General features: G+C 39.7%; 1 protein-coding gene across 2 annotated transcripts; it reads left to right on the forward strand.

The window, feature by feature from the left end:
- Nucleotides 1-3,623: 3,623 nt before the first annotated feature.
- On the forward strand, nt 3,624-24,013 carry LOC128634122 (death domain-containing protein CRADD-like). 2 transcript variants are annotated; one of them, XM_053684384.1, is made up of 3 exons: nt 3,624-4,084; nt 4,665-4,755; nt 23,345-24,013. In XM_053684384.1, the coding sequence occupies exons 1-3, from the start codon at nt 4,022-4,024 to the stop codon at nt 23,629-23,631; spliced, it is 441 nt and encodes a 146-aa protein (XP_053540359.1). In that variant the 5' UTR covers nt 3,624-4,021; the 3' UTR covers nt 23,632-24,013. The 2 variants fall into 2 exon arrangements, with proteins under 2 accessions (XP_053540359.1, XP_053540358.1); XM_053684383.1 differs by lacking the exon at nt 3,624-4,084 and having other exon boundaries at nt 4,232-4,755.
- The last annotated feature ends 153 nt before the right edge of the window (nt 24,014-24,166 follow it).

The following is a 24,166-nucleotide window of genomic DNA, read 5'->3' on the forward strand; positions in this document are numbered from 1 at the left end:
CCACTTGGAACGAAAGTGCTACCGATAGCTCGAAAGCAGGATAAAGTTTTGTTATGATGTTGCTGCGTCCTTAACCGAGCAAATACATCGGAATATACTTATATACTATGTAAATATATTTAAATATAAATATAATATTTACCCTTGTCGATTTAAACTATCTAATATAAAAATGTAAATGATTCATCTTCAAATGTTTTCTGCTACAACAGTGAAATTCATTCACCTGTGTGTGTGTGTGTGTGTACATGTGTGTATGAAAAAGCTAAGTTGAGTTAGTTTGGTCTTTTTCCTCCCCGAGAACCTGTTATTCTGTTACAAAGGAATACATTTACATATATTATAAGCATTGTCAACATTTTAGAAAAATATCCAATCATTGTAATAAAAAAAACTTTCTACGGAAACATTATGATCATGTGTTCCAATATGTATCTTAATTACTTTATTGTTCACTGAGCTCATGTCTTTATTTATTTTTGTCTGTTATTTTTTATCATTACTTTTATTTAACTTATGTAACCAAATTATTCATATTTAGTTTACTACCACTGTTATTATAGAATATAAAGTATAATCAATGTGTGTAACTACAAAGCTTACTAATGTTTGGATATGTTGATAAAGTATTGTGTAATATGTATAACCAACAGTTATTCACCAGAACTGTGTTTCCAACCAAAGCCCTTTAAGCTTGCAAATCAGTGTCAAAAGAAAAGATAAGACTTCCAGGAGGAAGGGTACCAGGCTGGGACTAGAGCCTTGGAAATGCCAGTCAAACTACAATGCATGTCTTTGAACTCAGGGAGGAAACTGGAGTGCCAGGAAGGAACCCCTGAAGTAACCATGGTAACCATGTGGACATCATTTGCTGAAATCTGATGCTGCATGCCAGGCAAAGCTGCAACTGCTAAATAATTCCCCATCTACAATCAGTAGCAATCAAAGTACAATCAAAGCTTTATATATATATATATATATATATATATATATATATATATATATATATATACATACATACATACATACATACATACATATTTGGTCAAGCAAACATCTGATCCTCTTTGAAACAGTGCTTATTAATAAAGTTGATGCACTCGATCAAATGACACATAAAATTTACATTTTGTAGTAATTTTCACAATTTAAATGTACAAAAAACCAAAAACAGTCACATGGAAAAAGTAAGTACACCCCTACATTTATTAGAATCAGGTGTTGGATTTATTAGATTGGGTGCCAATGATTAGAACCTGCTTAGAGAGTGCAGGTGGAACCGGTCTTATTTATATCCCTCTTATATCTAGTGTATGGTGTTTGAGGTGTGTGGTGTTATTATGCTAAGATCTAAAGATTTCTGTAAGGCCTTCAGAAAAAAAGTTGTGGATTTAAAAGGATCTCCAAATTATATGCAATACATTATTCATCTGTAGGGAAAATAATCTAACGCAGATTTAAAACATCTGCCAATTTGTTCAGGACTGGCCGTCCCAGCAAATTCAGCCCAAGATCTGATGCAAAAAGAAGTCTCCAAGAACCCCAAAATTTCATCACAGGATCTGCTAGTAAGTCTTGCAACACTTGGTGTCAAAGTGCATGCTTCTACAATCAGAAAGAGATTGCACAAATTTGACCTGCATGTGAGGCACCTTGAGGTGGATGAGCTACAACAGCAGGAGAAAACATTTGGTTCCATTTCTGTCAGCCAAGAACAGAATCTGAGGCTATCATGGGCACAGACTCAACAGTTGAAGATTTAAAAAAATTACCTGGTCTTTTTAAAATCTTCAACTCTTTTAAAGTCACAAGATTTGTCAATTTCAGTATTGTTTCTGACCCCTCTAACACCACTCATATTGATATGACATATTGTAGGCTTTGTCTTTGTCACAGGCTCCCAAATGAATTCATTTCTGTTGGGAGAATAGAGTAGATCACTGTGTGACTGAAATCACCTGCCGCATGGGGATGCTAATCTAAGAGCTAGGTTAGAGTCTAAGGAACAGATAGGTGACTGAAATATGAACTTGTTAGCTGGAGGAAGCTTCTGACTTTATCAGCTAATTCTATATAACTGTGTTCTGGGTAAAATGTAAAACATAATTAATTAAAGTTGCTTGTATAGAGAGTGCTCCACAGTTCCTTAACATTCTGCAGTGCCTAATGGATGATAGTAGGAATAATAATATTTATGTTAGTTGGATGTGGTAGCTGGTAGGAAGGTCTTGAGTGCGGAGCCACTTACCCATCAGATATTTCACTCTGAAACGAAAAAAAGACCAATCTTCCCTAATAAAGAGATAGTTCACCCAAAAATTAAAATTCTGTCATCAGTTACTCCCCCTATGTCGTTCCAAACACATAAGACTTTCGTTCATCTTTGGAACACAAATGAAGACATTTTAATGACACCTGGGGGATTTCTGTCTCTCCATTTACAGTTCAAATAACTTAAAAAACTTTCAAGCTGCCCAGGTACTCTGGTTTCGTCCCCCAGTCCAAAGACATGCATGGTAGGCTGATTGATGTGTCTAAAGTGTCCGTAGTGTGTGTATGTGTATGTGATTGTGCCCTGTGATGGACTGGCAGACATTCTCGTGATGCAACAGGACCCGGAAGCCCTGCACTATTTATAACAGAGGAAGAGGGATGCTGTACACAAACAGAGTCACATGGAATAATCTTTGTAACAAAGATGTCCGGACATAGAGGAGGACTTGCATTATATCTCTATCTAAAAATCATCCGATGATCAGGGCCGATTATATCCTGTCAATCAAAAGAGGGCGGGGAAAACACATCAATTTTGTGCTGTGTGTAAAGATGATGTCTCTTGTGTGGAATGATGACAAAACTGCAGTTTGTAAGCTTGCAAAAATAACCATAGGACTGCTGAACTGGCCTCCCTGCAGTCTAGACCTTTCACCAATTGAAAACATTTGGTGCATCATGGAACGAAAAATACAACAAAGAAGACCCAGGACTGTTGAGCAACTAGAATCCTGTACCAGACTCGAATGGGACAAACTTCCCAGATGTACACAGACTGTTGTTAAAAGAACAGGGGATGCTACACAGTGGTAAACATGGTCCTGTTCCAACTTTTCTGAGATGTGTTGCTGCCATCGAATTCAAAATTACCTTATTTATTACTTAAAACGGTACATTTCCTCAGTATAAACATCTGATATGTTTTCTATGTTCTATTGTGAATAACATATAGGTTTATCAGATTTGCAAATCATTGCATTCTGTTTTGATTTACATTACATTACAGTGTCCCAAATTTTTGGACTTGGGGTTGTACATGGCAAATTTTACACATGATTTGATAGTTTATTTTATTAAATATAAAAACAAAAAATCTAAAAGGTGTGCATCATAGATGAGACCTACAAGAAAACTTTACAGTTGGTTGTGTGACTGTAAGTCATTCCCTTCAAATGCTATTGAGCTTTACATTATGGGATATTTTGTGTCTGAGTCCATATGGTACAAAAACATCACAATGTTTAGATATGATTTTACAGTTTAAATCTAAAAGGTGTGCATTATATTCACACCTTGCTGAATACTATACAGTTGGTTATGTGACTAAGTCATTCTCTTCAAATGCTATTGAAGTTAGAATCGTGTATACCAATGTCGTATGTAACTTTAGAGACGGTCCCTTAATGTGCGAATATCCAGTGTCCAACGTCAAGCCAACTTTCTACCACATCCTCATTACAGTTGATTACAGGACGTATTTATGCGGCAAAAAACCCCAGCTCCATTTAAAGTTTCGTCTTCCTCCTCGGGGTTTTATCTCCCCTGTCCAGTCTGCTCCTGTTTATTGCTTGTGTTAGGTTTTTGCAGAAGGATATTTTAAGTTTGAAGAAGGAAAAACTATTCCCCATTAATTGCAGTAAGGAATGGTGTAAGAGCAGAGCTGTGTGGACCAGGACGGTTGTTCGGCTACAGGATAACGCGGTTATCGCTTCAGAAGAAACACAAGCAGCATGTAAACAGTGATGTTATGCACCTCAGCCTGCGGTACTGCCTGTATATCTTGATCGACAGATGTGTCGTCCAATCAGCGGTCAGTAATCCATTCGCAAAATATACCAACTTTTTCCGTTTTGTCCAATTTATTGTGTCTTCTGCTTTATTTAGTTTTCTAATCTACTGCCCACACTCCAGTCCGGTAGGTGGCGGTAATGCACCGTTAGTTGGTTTGCCAACTGCCATTAAAAACAAAAAGAAGAAGAATATTTTGTTTTCGGATTTTTCGTTGTGTCTCCTGCCTTGTTTTGTTTGTTAGATGTGTCGTTGTGTTTATAATGTGTTGTTTTGTTTCTGGATTTGTTTTGTTTTCATATTTGTGATTAGTTTTGCACTTCTCGGCCACCGTAGAAAACCCTTCATGTAGCTGTATTAACTGTCTGATGGAGCCGAAGCACAGAGACCTTCTCCGAGCGCAGAGACTGCACCTCTGTGAGCAGCTCGTAGTGGATGAGACGATAGTTCAGTACTTATATCAAGAGGACATTTTAACCGAGGGCCAAGTGGAGGAAATTCAGTCACAGAAGTCTAACAAAAATAAGACGTTACTGCTGCTTAGTATTCTTCCAAACCGTGGCCCCAATGCTTTTAATGTGTTTGTGCAATCCCTCGAACAGGACTTTCCCTGGATTAAAGAGAAACTGCTGCTTTTAGCCGATGAAGATGAGCAGGATGGAGGAAGGGGTACAGAGCTGTCCAACACAACCGGTGAGTTTCCTCACAGCAGGGGGTTTATTACTGTACTCTTCAAGACCCAACAAAGAGAAATGTTATAAATCAGTCAAAGCTGTCTGTGTGGCGGTTTTGTGGACTTTAAATAGTTACTGAAATGGGCGAGATTTATAATGTCAAGATGTAGTACAATGCTTGATAAGTAAAGTTGGATCCTCTAAAAGCTCTGTGGTCATAAGGCTAATTTTCCTCTAAGTCGCCGATGCTGTAGTTCTTTCAGGATAAAAGTATTTGCATTAAATGGCCTTTATGAAGAAAGAAGTTCTCTATGCATGTAAAGTTTGAGAGAAAACCGAATTCTGTAGTGTGGAACTGAAATATTATATTTACATCCTTACTTCCAACACAGAGAACCAGTGTTGCAAACTCTTTTCAGAGGAGTAGCTAAAACATGCTCAAAAAGTTGACCAAATATCCAGATTGTCATAGAGTAATTTGCATATTCATTTATTTGTCATGAACATTTGCATCTCGAATGACAAAGTAGGCTACAGGAAGAATTTCTGAAGACACTTACACTCACCAAACACTTTATTAGGAACACCTGTACACTTAGCTGTTCATGGAATTATCTAGTTAGTCAATCATGTTGCAGTTGGGCTATGCATATAAAATCATTCAGATACTGGCCAGCAACTTCAGATAATGTTCACATCAATTAAGAGAATGAGGGGGGAAAAGTGATCTCAGTGATTTTAACTGTGACATGATTGTTGGTGCCACATGATGAGTATTTCTATAACTGCTGATCTCCTGGGATTTTCACACACAACAGTTTCTAGCGTTTACGCAGAATGATGTGATAAAGAAATAACATCCAGTGAGCGGCAGAAACGTCTTGTTGATGAACGAGGTTAATGGAGAATGGTCAGACTAGTTCAAGATAACATAAAGGCTAGAGTAACTCAGATAAGCACTCTGTACAATTGCGGTGAGCAGAAAGGCATCTCAGAATACACAACACATCAAACCTTGAAGCACACAGATGGTCGGGTCAGAATTTGCCACCAACAGAATGAATCCATGGACCCAACCTGCCTTGTGTCAACAGTCCAGGCTGGTGGAGGTGGTGTAATGGTGTGGGGAATGTTTTCTTGGCACACTTTGAGCCCATTAATAGCAATCAATCAAGGCTTGAATGCCACTGCCTATTTGAGTATTGTTGCTGACCATGTGCATCCCTCCATAGCCATAATTTACCATCTTCTAATGGTTAGTTCCAGCACAATAATACACCATGTCACAAAGCAAAAAAGTCATCGTAAACATGACAATGAATGTTTCAGGGGCCTTCAAAGTCACAGGATCTGAAATCAGTAGAACACCTTTGGGATGTGGTAGAACGGGAGATTCGCAGCATGAAAGTGCACCTGAAAAATCTGCAGGAATTTGCGTGTTGCCATCATGTCAACATGGACCAGAATCTCAAAGGAATGTTTCCAACATCTTGTGGAATCTATGCCATGAAGAATTCAGATGGTCTTGAGACCAAAAAGAAGCCCTACCCAGTGTTGGTGTAGTGTTCCTAATAGTGTATGGTGAGTGTAGAGTGCAACAGAATAAAATAAGCAGTTTTAGGGAATAGTTATGGGGGGGGTATGAAGGAAACTGTTACAGATCGAATAATCTGCTTATATTACTGTAAATATATTCAAGAATAGATTTAAAATATAGAACACTAAAGAAGTCTAAAAAGCTGCCAAATATAGCAACAAAGTCTTTAAGTTGGCAGCACAACAGAGAACAACAACTAAACACTCAGACATACGGTACTCCCCTAAACTATTGGAACGGCAAAGCCACTTCATTTGTTTTCGTTGCAGACCGAAGACATGTGGGTTTGCGATCAAAAGATGAATATGAGAAGATAGTTGAACATTTCAGCGTTTATTTCCTGGTATTTACATGTAGATGTGTTAAATGACATACAACATAGCATACAGCAAGTATTTGTAGGTGAGCAAAAATATTGGAACATGTGACTGACAGGTGTTTCTTGTTACTCAGGTGTGTCCTGTTAGATTGATTGTTTATATAATATATAGCTCTGAACATCTACTCTTGGTTTTAGCATTCCGTTTCACCTGTGAAGACTACATTTGTCGTTTAAAAAGGATAAGCCAACATGAAGATCAGGGAGTTGTCTATGGAAGGAAAAGCAAGCCATTTTGAAGCTGAGAAAACAGGAAAAATCAATCAGAGGCATTGCACAAACCATTGGTGTACTGCGCAACAAACACCGAAAGGTTCAGCCCAGGAAATCACCTGCAGTCGATGACAGAAACATTGTGAGAGCAAGAAAAACTCAAAAATAACAGTCGGTGTTACCAACAAGCTCCACAGGGCAGGGGTGAAGGGATCACAATCCACAGTTCACAGAAGACTGAGAGCTGAAATATAGAGGCCATACAATAAGATGCAAATCACGTCTATCATTCTTACCCATGAAATTGAGTAGCATCCCAAAAGCCATGGGTTTTTCGGAAAGCAAGAAAGGCTATTTTCCCCATTTCTGGAACACCGTAGAACATCAGGATTACGTAGGGCCGTATCCTGACCCTAACTTTTACGGTGTAGATGGCATGATGCCTAAGGATAGAGAAGAATTCTTTAAGTGGTGCAGAACGGTTTCTGACAAAGTCTTTGATTTCAAGAAAGAGATGGCGGAATACTGTGTGAACGATGTAGAAATTTTGAGAAAGGGTTGTATAGCTTTCAGACAAGAAATTCTGGATAGTACAAAGGTCGATCCTTTTAAATGCATAACGATCACATCTGTGTGCATGAAAATCTTTAGAACCAACTTCCTGCGTAAAGGCACTTTAGCTAACCCGCCGCTTGATAATTCCATCACCACTCAGAAATCTTTCTCAACACCTTCCATACAATGGCTCGAATATGTTTCAAAAACGCAAAACCTACCCATTCGCTACGCGTTGAACGAAGGTGACGTCAGGTTCGGTACCTATTACGTAGATGGTTACTGTGAGGAAGGTGAAAACCGTAAGGTTTTGGAGTTTCTTGGGTGTTTTTATCACGGCTGTGAAAAGTGTTTTCCCTCAATGACCCCGCATCCTCTTACCAAATCAAACGCAACCTTCGGAGATATCCGTCAAAAATCGATGGAGAGAATTAAGAATTTGCAAGACACTCTCAATTTGCAAGTCACTCTGATGTGGGAACACGAGTGGAATGAAATGAAGAAAAACGCCAATCTCGTGCAAAATTTTCTAAAAGACTTTGACTTTACTGAGCGTTTAAACCCTCGAGATGCTCTTTACGGCGGTCGAACAAACGCGTTAAACTTGCATTATGTAGCTCAACCTGGTGAGAGAATCGATTATTTCGACTTTACCTCGCTTTACCCATTCGTAAATAAGACAAAGACATACCCGATCGATCACCCTATCATCATTCATCGTGACTTTCAACCTCTGAAATATTACTTTGGTATCATTAGAGCAAAGGTATTACCACCTTGGGGTCTGTGGGCACCTGTTCTACCATTTTGTGTAAAAAGCAAACTCCTCTTTCCTCTATGTAGAACGTGTGCCGAACATCACTTAAAACAATGCGATCATACGGTTCAGGAGAGAGCTCTTACCGGAACATGGGCATCTATCGAAATTGAGAAAGCCGTCGAAAAAGGTTACAAAATTCTAAAAGTTTTTGAAGTGTGGCACTTTCCTAAAAGGTCTGATAAGCTTTTTACGAGATATATTAAAATGTTCCTCAAGACCAAACAGGAAAGTTCAGGTTATCTGTCCTGGGTCGATGATGAATCATCTAAACGTGAGTACATTCGCAAATATAAGGAGGTCGAAGGGATTACGTTGGATCTGAAATTTATCACTGTTAATCCTGCCAAAAGATCCGTGGCTAAACTCGCACTAAATTCGTTGTGGGGTAAGATGTGTCAAAGACCAGACAGATCAAACACGACCTTAATTCACGATCCTGCCGAGTTTTTACAGTTCATGTTCTCCGATATTTATAATGTGAGTCAGTTCTCTTTTTTGAATGAGGAGGTGGCGATGGTACAGTGGCGTTACGCAGACGAGAGATTGATTAAACAGTAAACGCTAATGTATTCATTGGCATTTTCACTACAGCGTACGCTAGACTTGAGCTGTACAATTTGATGGATCGATTGGATCAGCGTTGTTTGTACGCAGACACCGATAGCGTCATTTTTAAAAGTAAGGAAGGTGACTGGATGCCGCCCTTAAGCGATTACTTGGGTGGTCTTACCAGCGAACTCGATGATGGCGATCAAATCGTGGAATTTGTAAGCGCAGGTCCTAAAACCTACGGTTACAAAACCATGAAAGGAAAAACAACCATGAAAGCTAAAGGCATTACTTTAAATTGTATCAATTCTGAAATTGTCAATTTGAAATCACTAACAGAACTGGTGGACGAGCGAGTGAAAAATCCGGATCATACAGGTCATCTTGTAACCACGCATAACCAAATCATGAGAGATAAAAAGGGGTTTCATTTGAGAAACAAGTCACAGTTGAAAAGGTTCAGGGTTGTGTACGATAAGCGTGTTTTATATTCTGATTTTACAACTCTCCCTTATGGATATTAAGACTATTATTGTATATATGTGTATATAGTTTCTGTTGATGTGTTTTGTAAAGGAAAATATGAACGTGACTGCTTTTGACGCTAGGATGCAACTTCCCTTTTCATGTATCGTATGTGGACCGAGTAATAGTGGAAAATCTTTTTTTATCAAAATGTTGTTGGAAAACTGTAAAGAGGCAATGTCGGTTGTTCCGGAAAACATTGTCTGGTGTTATACGTGTTGGCAGCCTCTATATGATGAATTATTGACCAGAATAAAAATAAATTTTCTTCAAGGAATCCCTGATTCTTTGTGTGATGACGAACTATTTCCTCCAAATAAAAAAAACTTGTTGGTAATCGATGACTTGATGGAATCCGCCAGTAAAAATGACCAAGTAGAAAAGGCTTTTACAAAATACACCCACCACAGAAATCTGAGCGTCATCTACCTCGTTCAAAACTTGTTTTTTCAAGGAAAGACCAGTAGAACAATCAACCTGAACACCAACTACATGGTTCTTTTTAAAAACCCTAGAGATAAATTACAGATCAGCATACTGGCTCGTCAAATGTATCCGGGTAACAGGAAGTATTTTTTAGAATGCTTTCTCGATGCCGTCTCTAGACCTTACGGGTATTTATTTGTTGACCTGAAAGCACAAACGCCAGAAGAACTTCGTCTCCGTTCAGGGTTGTTTCCGGGGGAGAAGCCGGTTGTGTATGTTCCGAAGAAGAAGAAAAAACTTTAAAGTAAATGTATTTAGTCCCTCAACATCAGATCAATAAACTTAGAAACATCGCCGCGGAGAAGGAAACCATAACAAAGACTGTTGAAAACAACTTGGACGATGCAATACGTGGTATTTTATCAAGGACTGATCTGAACGAATACGATAAGGTGAAACTCTACGCGTCTGTGCTGCAAAATTTTTTAAACTTGGTTAAAATAGGAGAGCAGGAAACCGCTCAATTGACCCTGTCTCTACCTAAAATATCGGAAAGCAAAATGGAAGCAGCGGTGACCGAACCTCCCAAAGACGAGATCGTGCAAGAGGTCCTCGCTAACATTTCTGCTAGAAACAAAAGAAACACTTCGTACGTTATGGAAAAACTTTTAAAAGCCGGGGCTGCGTGGAACGATAGCGGTGAATTTATTTTTAAAGGAAACACTATCAAAGGATCTCACATGGTGGATTTGCTTAAAAATCTCACGGCCTCTCATCGAGTATCCGACGAACGGAGGCCTTTAGGTTGGAAAGAGTTCTTACAGACAGTAGCCAACCTAAATATACCCTTTTCAGCAATACCTAATGGCGGTGTTCGACGCAAAATATCTGACATAAAAAGATCTAAAGATATCTCATGAAACATATCTAGAGAGTTAACACATTGTACACATGTACTTGAATGCTTTTTATTTACTCTAGGATACATTTTTTTAACGAATGACACAACAGTGTTATCATTTCTAATTAAATCTTTGCTGTACATAGACATAATACGGTTAAATGAATAACCTTTAGCTTTGTGACACAGAAAAAACACAGTGTTGCCCGCAGCAAACCGACATAAAGTTTTGAACTTGTACAGGGTTATATTTTATTTTGCAGCAGTTCTTTGTCAAAAAATAACGAATCGATCGAGGAAAGAGTTCGTAGTCTGGAGGGTTTCCGTACGAGTCAAAAAATTCTCCTGTGTTTTCGTCATTAAGGCATAACGCTAGCCAGTGCTCACCCGGCATGTGTCTCGGATGTGTGTTTACGATGAATAAAGCTGGAAACTTTCTCAGAGTACTTGTAGGTAGCTCGTCACAGGCCATCACGCCATGGAATATTTTATCTATTTCGGGACAACTTCTCATAACCTCCGTTAGTTCTCTGGTATCCATGAGTTACTGGTAATCGATGAGCACGTTTCTTCGATTGTTTATTTCTAGAATGCTGTCAAAACTGGCGTACACGATTAGATTCACCGTGATCGGAAGTGGTTGACGAAATCTGAGTTCCAATCGCATATTGCCCGATTTTATTAATGACAAATGTTGCCCACAGTCATCATCGGGATTCAGGTTGAAAGCGAATAAAGTATATCCGTTCAGGTACTCTTCTCTGTTTATCGACAGTGCCTGATCTTTCAGCTGCTTTCCTGATGCTAAAATTAAAGAATGGAATTCACGGACCACGTTACCGGACTGAAAAACAGGCTGAAACGGCTTTGCAGGATATTGCGTACCATCTACGTACAGCGCCATAAACTCTGCACCGTAATGTTTAAAATTAAAAGGGTTTTTATTGTACGACCCGCTGAAGGCATCGTTGTCTACCATCCCAAAGATAATGGTTTTAGGTAAAGGACCGAGGAAAAGGTTCTCTTGTGAACAAATGCGGCTCCCTGCAGCTAGACTGAAGGTCTTCAAACAGACTCTTTCGATCGGATACTTGGCTGTGGCAGTGAGAAGTGCTTGTCCGTGACCGATTTTTACAGACGGTGAGACGGTTACTTTCTTCACAAAAAGAGAAGCGTTGAGTATTTTCAGATTGAAATTTGTATTTCCTTCCTTCATCAAACAGAATTCAGCTTTGCTGCGAACCATTTTAATCCTCAAATCGATCCCGTTCAGTAAAAGTTTATCCTGAAAAAATATGTCCGAGTGAATGTGTCCAATCAGGTCGAAGGTGTTGCTTTCAGCACTGAAACTGGCCCTTTTTTTGAGATCTTTGTTTCGTCCGTCCGGGTCTGTGGTGTCCATATGCCCCGCTGTGTCTTTGTAGAATAGCCCGGTGCAAAATTGTGTTTCCAGTGTATCTTTTCCATAGTTGATAAGACTTTCAAAGGTAGCACGGTATGGGTATGTACTGCTAGATTGAGAAATAAGACGATCCTCGAGCATGACATCCACTTGTGAAAAAAGTGAGGCTACGGGGTAGTTAACGACCCCAACCTTTGCATCGTTAGCTATATTGGAACCGTCGGGGTTCACGATTTTACAGGTCAGATATAAAAAAGTGTTGTTCAAGTCGAGGTAATCCTCCCCGTTTCCAGCCACGTAGAACTCCAGGGGCCCATTGTCCGTAAGAGCGGAAAGTGGAGGTATTTCGACATAAGTGTACTTTTCGATACTCTTTTGGGTAAAAGGTAATGTGAAAATATCCAATTCTGTCTTGGTACACTCTGAGGATAGACTGTGTAAGAACGCCATGATGTTAGAAAATGTTCCGCCGATTTCTCTTGTGAGAGATGTAAGGGTGCCTGTTGCCTCTCTGCTCGGTCTTTTTCACACTGTTCTTGATTTTAGTAACCATATGTCTTTTATTAGGAACCACGTGTCGACGTCCTGGGAGCCTTTTAGATTTTTTTACGTGCAATCAACGCAAGCCCCGATCCGTCTTGATTCTGAGCTTGTGTCTTGCTCATAATGTTGTTGAATACGTCACTTACGAACCCTTTAGCAGCCGTTTTTAAATGAGGCTTTGCAATAGCAAAACCCCTTTTGAGGAACGGAACCGCCATTCTAGAAAGACCCTTGAACAGTCCTCCTAGCCCCGACCCATACATGGTGGGGGCGCCTTGAAACCCCGGAAGGCCATTTCCAGCCTGGTGGACATAATAATCCACGTAGGTCTGCGGATGAACGTAGCCCCTATCCATCATTTTACATACGGAACGAATGTTTAGCGGGTCTAAAGTGTAGTTTAGCAATAAATTTCCCGTAACTAAAAGGTATAGGCTTGTTCTGATCCATTTTGACTTCGATTACTATATCGGTAATGTGGTTCTTGGTGAGAGGTATGTAATGCAACTTATCATAAGTAATTGTGACGACTTTGTTGTTTTCACCCGTTATATGTACGCATCTCAGTAACGGAGCAAAACTGTCGCCAACTCGTTGATACTCAATAACGTCTGTATATACATACATCGTATAAAAGCCTGCGTGAATATCAGAGGGGTTAGGCGTTTCTGGTTCTATATGCTAATTTTCCATTAGCTTTGAACGCAAAATGTTTTTGGGATACGATGCGTATTTTATTTTTCATAAGGTTATAGAATAGCTCTATTCCGAGCTCCATTTTCTTTAAGTTGTTGTTGATTTCACTAACCACTTCATCGATATTTTTATAATATCCTGGAGTGATATTAAAGTTACTGTTTTGTGTTCTCTTTCCATCCCTCTGAATAATATGACACATACTGTCTTCCTCCGTTAACGAGTACCAACTCTGGATATATTGAACCTCTGCGAGCGAGACTTCCCATATTCTGCTCAAATCGATTGGTTTGGCGAATTTAGTAGTAGTGTAATGCGCAATCTTATTATTAGGGTAAATATCCAACGACACGTTGCTTGGAAGGGTCACAAAGAATCCAGACTCTTACATGTTTTAATGAATATAGTTTTCAGTTTTGTTCACGGTGATCCTTTTGTTATGTTAACTACATCTTCGACCGGAACCCACGAATTAAATTTATCGGGCCAACCCAGCCATTTCACCAGGCAGATTTTTTTCTGGTTTCGGGTCTTTTCAGACAAGATTTACTCAATTTTAAATGTCTTGTCCTTACCGATAATGATCTTTTGTAGCTCGGGTTCATAAAATGTTCCCTCAATTTTTTCACCATCATAGTCTTGTAATTTATACACTGGGGGATCTCTCGGTATCTGTTCGGAGATTGTAAAATATTCATCCGTAAAGTTTTGCTCGTATCCTTTCTCAAACTGTCTTTTTAAACGAGAAATTCTAACGATATCACCGACTTTAAACTTGAAATTTAGTTTCTTTAATTTAGGTGTGAACAGTCCGTAGAGGGTTTTAAATACTCTGAAGGAATTGGATTCGTTGACCTCGGCAGGTTTCATTTTGATGCTGGAATGGTAATTGTGATCGTACGCTTGAATCAAATCCTGAACTATGTCGATGTATTTTCTCGTGTTAAAAGCGGTAAAATATCTCCACATCCTGGTCTTTAGCGTTCTGTTGAACCTTTCACACACCGATGCTTTTTGCCCTGTACCCGTAGCAAAGTGAATAATGTCATGTTTTTTCATTAATGTTTGAAAATTTTTGTTAAAAAAAACTCCTTTCCTTGATCAGTTTGTAGTTTTTTGGGGACCCTACCTTCATTTAGAATGGAATCAAAAGCTTTAGTTACTTCGATTCCGGTCTTGTTTCATAACACATGTACCCAGGCATATTTGGATAAAATATCTATACACGTGATCATAAATTTCGCATTGTCGTTACTCTCTGACAAGTTGCTCATATCGACTAAATCAGCTTGCCATTGTTCATCGATGTTCTTCACAAAAACCTTGTTTCTTTTAAACTTTGTAGATACTGGTTTATGTAGACTGTATGCATCCTGCTCTGCTAACCAGTTTTTTATTTTAGTATCATTAGCTCTTTTACCTATTTTCTCAACAACAGCTCTTTGCAAACTCTCAACACCACCGTACGAACCAGGTTCTGACGGTGTATAATATATATTCTTCATCAATCGTTCAGTCATTTCGAGTGTCAAGGCAAGAATGATCAAACACCAGTGTAGATTAAGCATTTATCTCAAAACACGTGAGTAAGGTATTACATATTCAATCAAAGTAACATTTTCCTTTCTAAACACACGCAGGTTTAGATACATGTTTAGTTTTACATTCAAATGTTTCAGCGATACATATAAAAACTTGTTACATACCTATGTGTTAAGGACACACGCTATTTACGAATGTCTTCAGCATTTTTGTTTTAATCGGCTTCAGACTTTTCTCGCAGTCAGAATAGACGTGGCTTGTTTTGAACTTTCCCATGTATGTGACGGTTCAGCAGGTTCCAGAGATGAGTGAAAGTTCCAGTAATCTACGACGTCTTCGCACACTTGCTCGTTGAAAACGTCTTTTGTTTTCTCCTTGACCTCGTTCAGCACGGTTTTGATGTGAGGCTCGTCTCGCCATTCACACACGGTGGCTTCAGCAATGCCTTGAATTTTTTCCAGGGAAGGAGTGTGTTTGATTCCACACAGTTTCAGACCTCTTGCCAATGTGTATTTGAACCACGGTTTAAACAGTTTTTTCAGCAATCTGTAGGTGTTTAGGTGTAGATAGTACTCTTCAGGATCGAACAAACACGCGTGTTTGGAGTTGACTCGGGTGATCGATCGTGCAGCCATGACAGTTCAATTCAATTCAATTCAATTGTATTTGTATAGCGCTTTTTACAATAGACATTGTCTCAAAGCAGCTTTACAGAAATATCAACACGGTATACAGATATTAAAGGTGTGAATTTATCCCAACTGAGCAAGCCACTGAGTGGCGACGGTGGCAAGGAAAAACTCCCTAAGATGTTTTAAGAGGAAGAAACCTTGAGAGGAACCCGACTCAGAAGGGAACCCGTCCTCATCTGGGTAACAACAGATAGTGTGAAAAAGTTCATTATGGATTTATATGAAGTCTGTATGGCGTTAGGAGCAGCCGTAGTCCCAGCAGTCTGGAATTAAAGAAGATTTGAGCTCCATCCAGAGGCAGAAAGGATCTGGATCTCTAGTATCTCCATAAATTCGTGTGGGGCTCGGCGAAAGGAGAGAGGGAGAAAGTAGAACAGAATCTAGTCAGGGTAGGCTTGAGTAAACAAATACGTTTTAAGCTTAGACTTAAACACTGAGACTGTGTCTGAGTCCCGAACACTAATAGGAAGACTGTTCCATAACTGTGGGGCCCTATAAGAGAAAGCTCTTCCCCCTGCTGTAGCCTTCACTATTCGAGGTACCGTCAGATAGCCTGCATCTTTTGATCTAAGTAGGCGTGGTGGATCATATAAAACAAAAGGTCGCTTAGATATTGTGGCGCGAGACCATTTAGTGCTTTATAGGTTAATAAAAGTATTTTATAATTAATGCGAGATTTTACTGGGAGCCAATGCAGTATTGATAATATCGGTGTGATATGGTCGTATCTTCTAGTTCTAGTTAGGACTCTAGCAGCTGCATTCTGGACTAATTGGAGCTTATTTATATTCCTACTGGAACATCCAGACAGTATGGCATTACAATAATCTAATCTAGAGGTGACGAATGCATGAACTAGTATTTCCGCATCATGTAGTGACAATATGTTTCTTATTTTAGAAATATTTCTGAGATGAAAGAAGGCTATCCTAGTAATATTATCTACATGAGCATCAAATGATAGGCTGGAGTCAATAATCACTCCAAGGTCTTTAACTGCTGCACATGATGAAACAGAAAGACCATCCAGAGTAACCATGTGATCAGAAAGAATATTTCTAGCTACACGTGGGCCTAATAAAAGTATTTCTGTTTTATCAGAATTAAGCAGAAGGAAGTTAATTAACATCCAACGTCTAATGTCCTTTACACAATCCTCAACTTTACTAAGCTTCTGTCTGTCCTCTGGCTTCGCTGAAACATACAACTGTGTATCATCAGCATAACAGTGGAAGCTAATTCCATGTTTACGAATAATTTGACCTAGGGGTAGCATATATAAAGTAAAGAGCAGTGGGCCTAAAACAGAACCCTGTGGAACTCCAAAAGTAACCTCAGTACGCAAGGAGAATTCACCATTACATCTACGAACTGATAACGATCGGTGAGATAAGACCTGAGCCAGGAGAGGACTGTTCCCTTAATACCAACAACATTTTCTAATCTATCAAGGAGAATAGTGTGATCTATAGTATCAAAAGCTGCACTAAGGTCGAGTAACACAAGCAGCGAGACACAACCCTGATCATAAGTCAGTAGAAGGTCATTTACTACTTTAACTAACGCTGTCTCTGTGCTATGATGAGGTCTAAATCCTGACTGATATATTTCATGAATGTTATTCCTATCTAAGTACGAGCATAACTGCTTTGCTACAACCTTTTCTAAAATCTTAGAGATGAAGGGGAGATTTGATATTGGTCTATAGTTGGACAATTGAGACGGGTCAAGATCAGGTTTTTTAATCAAGGGTTTAATAACTGCTAATTTAAGTGATTTAGGTACATAGCCACTGCTTAAGGAAGAATTGATTATATTTAGAAGTGGCTCAATTACTACTGGACCAATCTGTTTAAACAAACATGTAGGTACGGGATCTAGTATGCAAGTTGATGAATTGGCTGAAGAGATTAATGTAGCTAGTTCGGTCTCTCTAAGCGGAGCAAAACACTCTAAACATTGATCTGATATCGCTACATTGCCATGTAATGGGTTTGTTACAGTACTGTCTGGTTTTAATTTAATGGCCTGTATTTCACGTCTAATATTTTCAACCTTATCATTGAAAAATTTCATGAAATCTTCACTGCTATGTAATGATTGAGTGTTTCTCTCTGTAGTGGTTTTATTCCTAGTTAATTTTGCTACTGTGTTGAAAAGGAATCTAGAATTGTTTTTGTTGTCTCCTATTAAGGTGGAGAAATAGATTTTTCTAGCATCGCCAAGAGATTTCTATATTTCAGTAGGCTCTCCTTCCATGCTGTTTGAAATATCACCAGTTTGGTTTGACGCCATTTACGTTCTAATTGTCGAGTTGTCTGTTTTAAGGTTCGCGTTTGATCGTTATACCAGGGTGCTGATTTTTTTTTCTCTAATTATTTTCCTTTTGAGTGGAGCCACTCTATCTAGCGTGTAGCGGAGTGTTGACTCCAAGCTTTCAGTCGCCTGATCGAGTTCTGTGTGATCTGACGGTGATCCAAATCTAATTGATGTTTCTGCGAGGTTATTTATGAAGCTCTGTGCAGTAGCTGATGTGTAGGTACGTTTTACGCGGTAGCGAGACGAGGTGGAAATATTATGATCAATACGTATTATGAACGAGATAAGATAATGGTCTGAGACAACTTCAGACTGCGGAAAAATGATAATATTTTCTATACTTAGTCCGTATGTTAGTATGAGGTCAAGAGTGTGACCACCATTATGAGTAGGCCCGATTACGTTCTGATTAATCCCTACTGAATCTAAGATGGACACAACCGCTGTTCTCAGAGGGTCTTCCAGGTTGTCAAAATGAATATTAAAGTCTCCGACGATTAATGCTTTGTCTACAGACACAACCAGGTTTGAGACAAAGTCTGCAAATTCACTAAGAAATTCAGTATATGGCCCTGGGGGTCTGTAAATAATAATTAGAGGAATTGACTTATTTTTTGTGGCTACATAACTTATACTGGTATAAAGAATTTCAAAAGAATTAAATTTATGCTTAGGTTTTTGTGTGACGACTAGATTTTGACTATGGATGAGTCCAACACCTCCTCCTCTACCAGTTGAACGAAGCTGATGTACATAACTGTATCCAGGAGGACTGGCTTCATTTAATGCTATGTACTCGTTTGGTTTAATCCAAGTTTCCGTTAAACACATTAAATTACATTCCTGATCAGTAATGATGTCGTTAACAATAAGAGCCTTAGACGCAAGAGATCTAATGTTTAATAGTCCTAGCCTCAGATCAAAAGTGCTGGCTGTGCATTCAATATGATTTAATTTTATGTTAATTAGGTTACGAAGATCGACTTTCCGAGATTTTCTATATATTTGAATAGCTCGGGGAACAGACACAGTCTCTATAGTATGTATTACCTTTGCTGGATTTTTAGTTGAACATTGATTATACTGAATGTTATTATTGGAAGATGTACTTACGGTAGGCAGTCACTTGGAGTGTAGCGCCTTGGAAATGTTGTCTGAAAGCAGTTCCGCTCCAAGGGTGCTGGGGTGCAGGCCATCAGGACGAAACAACCTAGGACGCTCCCAGAACAGATTCCAGTTATTGACAAACACCAGATTCTGCTCATTACACCAAGAGACTAACCAATCATTTAATGCTAGAAGTCTACTGAACTTTTCTGCTCCACGTCTGTATGTGGGAAGAGGTCCAGAGACGATGATCTTCGCGGTAGGTGATCTGCCTCGTACCGTCTCGATCAGGCTGGAGAAGTCCCTCTTCAGAACCTCCGTCTGCCGCAGCCTGGTGTCGTTCGTCCCCGCGTGCAACACAACCGCTCCAATGCGCTCGTCCTTCTTCAGGATCCCGGATACCTGCGCAGCGACATCAAGGACACAAGCACCAGAAAAACAGTGTGTGCGCACCTTACCTTTAGATGAGGCTACACGGACGTTCCGCACAATGGAGTCCCCGACGATCACAGTGTTGGGTCTGGTCTGGCGGAGAGGGGCGAAGCGGTTCCTGGTTGGAATCTCGAACACCGGAGGTGGAGAAGGTCCAGCCCGCGCCTTTCGCCGCTGGTTCACCCAAGGCCCGAGGTGTGTTGGCGCCGGCGTGACGGAGACCACGGCTGGGGAAAGTCCTAGGTGCACGGTCCCTGCACAGAGAAACACACGGCGTAGAGGGGCTGGGAGTGGAAATACCACGCTGTGTGCTTACCTTGGATATGTGTGCAGAGGCACAAGATGTCTCCAGCGCAGTTTGTCGCTCCAGCAGCTGGGCCTGCTTGTCGAGTAGGCCGCGGATCTGCTTCTCCACATCCTCCAGTTCCAGCCGCACCATGTGAAGCTCAAGCGAGTCCTCATCTGCACTCAAAACCGGAGAGACAGCAGACATATTTGTTTGTTTGCTTGTTTGTTTGTTTTTTAAAAACAGAACAGCGGTAAGTGAGAAATGTGAAACGTAAACAAGGCTAGCGGTAGGTGATGCTAGCGGGCTACAGGCTACAAGCTAGTCGCGGATGTTTTGTAAAAAAACAAAACAGAATACAGATCAAATTTGCGACAGCGCAATGTTACGATTGTTTTATTTAATGTGGTGTCAGTTATATTTGTATAACGTAAGGTAAATAATTTTAAAGTATAGAGATTAGAAGAAATTAATGTAAATTAATGTAATAGCGTTAGCTTGAAGGGTGCTGCTTCCTCAGTGACACTTCAGGTTGCCAGATCCCACAAAATCCAGAGTGTACAAAAAGGAGGACAGTTGTCCTTCAGATCTTGTTGGATAACTCTGTCCAGCAGTTCCCCCGTAACAGCACGTATGATGGTTAGCACAGTGTTGGTTATACACCCGTCGGCTTCATCGTTCGTTGTCAGATAGGTCAGATTTCTTTTTCCTAGGTTTTCACCGTCTTCAAAACCCGAACTGGTCACATCATCATCATCATCAGCATACAGGGTTGCATCAGAGTTGTAGAAAACGGGGTTGAATTCACAAGACATATTGCTGGTTGACGTTCAGAATACTTTGACTCGATATGTATTCAGACTCATTGATATAGCGTGTGGGGAGGAGTCTTGGGGGGAGGTGGAGTTTCTGATCAAGAATAGTATATTGATTATCTCAGAATAAGACATCTTCTAGCCTTACTTTTATTTGCATAATTTCTTTGTCTCTTCCAGTTTTTTGGAATAATTCATCGATTTGCCAGAAGTAGCATTGCAGATCGTGCTAGCTGGTTCGGTCATACCGCACTTCACAATTCTCTTTGTTATCAGGGGCGTTGTCACCGGTTAATACAGCAGCACAGTGCAGTGAAACTTGGTTCTTGGAGAAATTTGTTGCTCTGATACAGTATTTGCATTGAAGAGATGTTCCATTTACTGTACTGTTACATGTACTGTTCCATTTACGTCTGTACGCATCCGGGGAAAAGAAGTCCATTCTAACAATGTAGTCAAAATCCTTGCACCATTTTCTGAACTTTTTCCAGTCACCTTTGTTAAAAGTTACGTTCTCTGTAGCACGGCTCCAGTGGATGTGTCCCGGGACCGAGAACTTGAAAAGCAAAACGGTTCCTTTTTCTGCATCGAAAATAAACCCGGATGTACATCCGTTTGACATTATCCAATATTGAATCTTTTCATGTTCTAACATTTTTTCTATTCTTCCCAAAAAAGGGTGAGCTTTTTTCAACGCGTTAGGACAAACATCAGCCATGTTGTAAGATTGCACACGTTGTTCTAAGTACAGAGGATTATAAATCCTAGAGGGATGCTCGACTTTTATAAGCAGGTTCGTATGCATGCGTTTGTCCATACGTGTGTGTGTGTGTGTGTGTGTGTGTGTGTGTGTGTGTGTGTGTGTGTCATATTTTTGTTTGGATGTGGGATACACATGGCCGTACCATGTATGGTAACGTTTCTGTCACGAATGGATGTGAACCAGATTTAACATAACTATATATATTTTTATGACCTACCACAGAGAGTTTCATATTCTATGTGAAAAGAAAGAACGTGTGTGCAACTTGTGTGGGTGGAAAACACATGGCCGTACCATGTATGGTAATGAATGGATGTGAACCAGATTTAACATAACTATATATATTTTTATGACCTACCACAGAGTGTTAGAAGGACCATGTGTGCAACGTATGTGGGTTGTGTGTGTGCGCGGGAATGCATCTGAACTGGGTTTTACAGTGTTGACTTTGACCTAGGCCTGACTCATAGTGCTTCATATTCTACGTGAAAGGAAAAGATTGTGTGTCCAGGGGCCGAGAACTAACTGTATATATTTTTATGACCTACCAAAGAGTGTTAGATAGACCATGTGTGCAACGTGTGTGGGGTGGAAAACACATGGCCGCACCATGTATAGTAACGAATGGATGTGAACCAGATTTAACATAACTATATATATATTTTTATGACCTACCACAGAGTGTTAGAAAGAACATGTGTGCAGCGTGTGTGGGGTGGAAAACACATCGCCGCACCATGTATGGTAACAAATGGATGTGATCCAGATTTAGCATAACTATTAATATTTTTATGATCTTGACCTTTGATCTAGACATAGAGAGTTAGGATGTATATCTTTTTGACCTTTGACCTATACTTGTCAAAACTAAGGTTACAATATATACAAAGTATCTCTCTCTGATGGATACTGTCCTGCCATAATAGGCCAGCCTTGCCCTCAAAACTACTCCAATTATCTATAAAGCCTACATTGTTTTCGGAGCACCCCTTGGACATCCAGCAGTTCAGCGACCATAACCTGCTGTAAGCTACATTGTCACGTTAGGATGGGGCCAGAGCAAATTTCTGCATCGGACATCGCCTTCTGTAATTTACACACCTCTACAGTGTTACTCTTTATAACCTCTGACTGAGGAAGGTGTATATCACAAACCCTTGCCTTGCCTCCTTTTCTATTTTTTTTCTTCTTTGATTGCCACGGTAATCTCTCTTGTCTTTTTCTCTCTAATACACACACATTTCTGATAAATAATTTGCTCACCTTTATAATCTTATCTTTTGATTTCCAATAATTATAATTTTAGATTCTGCCTTTGCACGTCTTTCTTAGTTTCTAATCTGTTAGTGTGAATCAGGATTTGTGCTTTAGTTTCTTTCGATGAGGATTGATTTTGCCTTTCTTTCTCTCTGCTCAGTGAATACTTGCAGCCTTGTTTTTCTGCTTGGAGTAGATGTAGCTTCACGTCATGGTGTATGTAAAACGCTCCAACTACGGTTCTCTCAAAACAAACTGGGGATGTGAACTTTTTCTTTTTTTTTTTCAACCTCTGATGTTCAAACAAAAATAATATCTAACTTCCATCCATCCATCCATCCATCCGTCTTCTATACTGCTTTATCCTTTTTCAGGGTCGCGGGGAACCTGGAACCTATCCCAGGGAGCATCGAGCACAAGGCGGGGTACACCCTTGACAGGATGCCAGTCCGATATCTAACTTGTTTTGAGCAAAAGAAGAATACATGCGGTACTGCTCAGAAATGGCATCAGCACTGCAGTGAGGCCACTGTAAATTTGAGAATTTTATTGTGACTTCAATTCAGTGGTAGTTAGTTAGAAGTTTGCAGAGGTGTCCATTTTCTCTATTTTAATTTTTTGTATTATATTGGTTCGCTTTTTTTTTCTTATTCAAAAAAAGTTTGTAGTGGTATTGGCTCAGTTGAAATTAAATGTTGAAATTAATATAATTTTGCATTAGATTTAAATGTTTAAAACTAGACATACAGTTTGAGGATGTAGGTAAAATAATGTTCTCTCTCTGTTTAGCTCAGTGGGCCATTCCTAAAGACATTCTTCAAATGGTTCCATCTGATCAGCAGCTGAATAGGCTTGCGGCTCGGCTCGGCTTGGAGTGGGAGATGGTGCTGCTGGACTTGGGTTTGACATCGGTAGAGATCACCCGCTGCCGTGCAGATCATCCACACAGCAGTCACAGTCAGGTGCTGGCAGCCCTGGTGATGTGGAAGCAGACTCAGGGTCGGAGTGCTACGGTGCAGCGTCTACTCCAGAGTCGACAAATTCATCCTTCTTCCCTCAACCAAGTGTTTGTCTGAGACTACTAGGAGAAAGTTGAGACTGATTCTGCCATTAAGATTAAACCTCTCTGCCCAGACAGGAGAAATGGACACACACACACACACACACACACACACACACACACACACACACACACGCTTTGTTTCATACAAAGCAGTATTGAAGAAAGCCAGAGATTCTTTTTTTCTTGCTAATTTGTTATTTTGAAATGACAAGTTGCTGAAATATACTGTAGACTGGAAGTGCCACCAGCAGAACTTGTCTCTTTAAAAGATTTTATCTCTGTTTGATAGAGAAACATTGAAATTTTACGAAAATGTAAAAATTTTAATTAAAATTTGCTGTTTTGTTCGTCAGTAAATCTAAAATGTATTCAACACAGTAAATGCAGTCATTTGATTTTGTGTGTGTTTGTGTGTGTTTTCAAAGTCCAAATACATTATTTGTCAGCATTATCTTTAGAAAAAAAAAATAAAAGGTGAAAATTTTTATTTTTCATAAGTATTCAACTGGTGTGCCGTGGAAGCTCCAAGTTTATACAGATGAAAGACA

This window comes from Ictalurus punctatus, chromosome 12 (assembly GCF_001660625.3).
Source record: "Ictalurus punctatus breed USDA103 chromosome 12, Coco_2.0, whole genome shotgun sequence".
In the NCBI taxonomy this organism is placed as follows: Eukaryota; Metazoa; Chordata; class Actinopteri; order Siluriformes; family Ictaluridae; genus Ictalurus; species Ictalurus punctatus.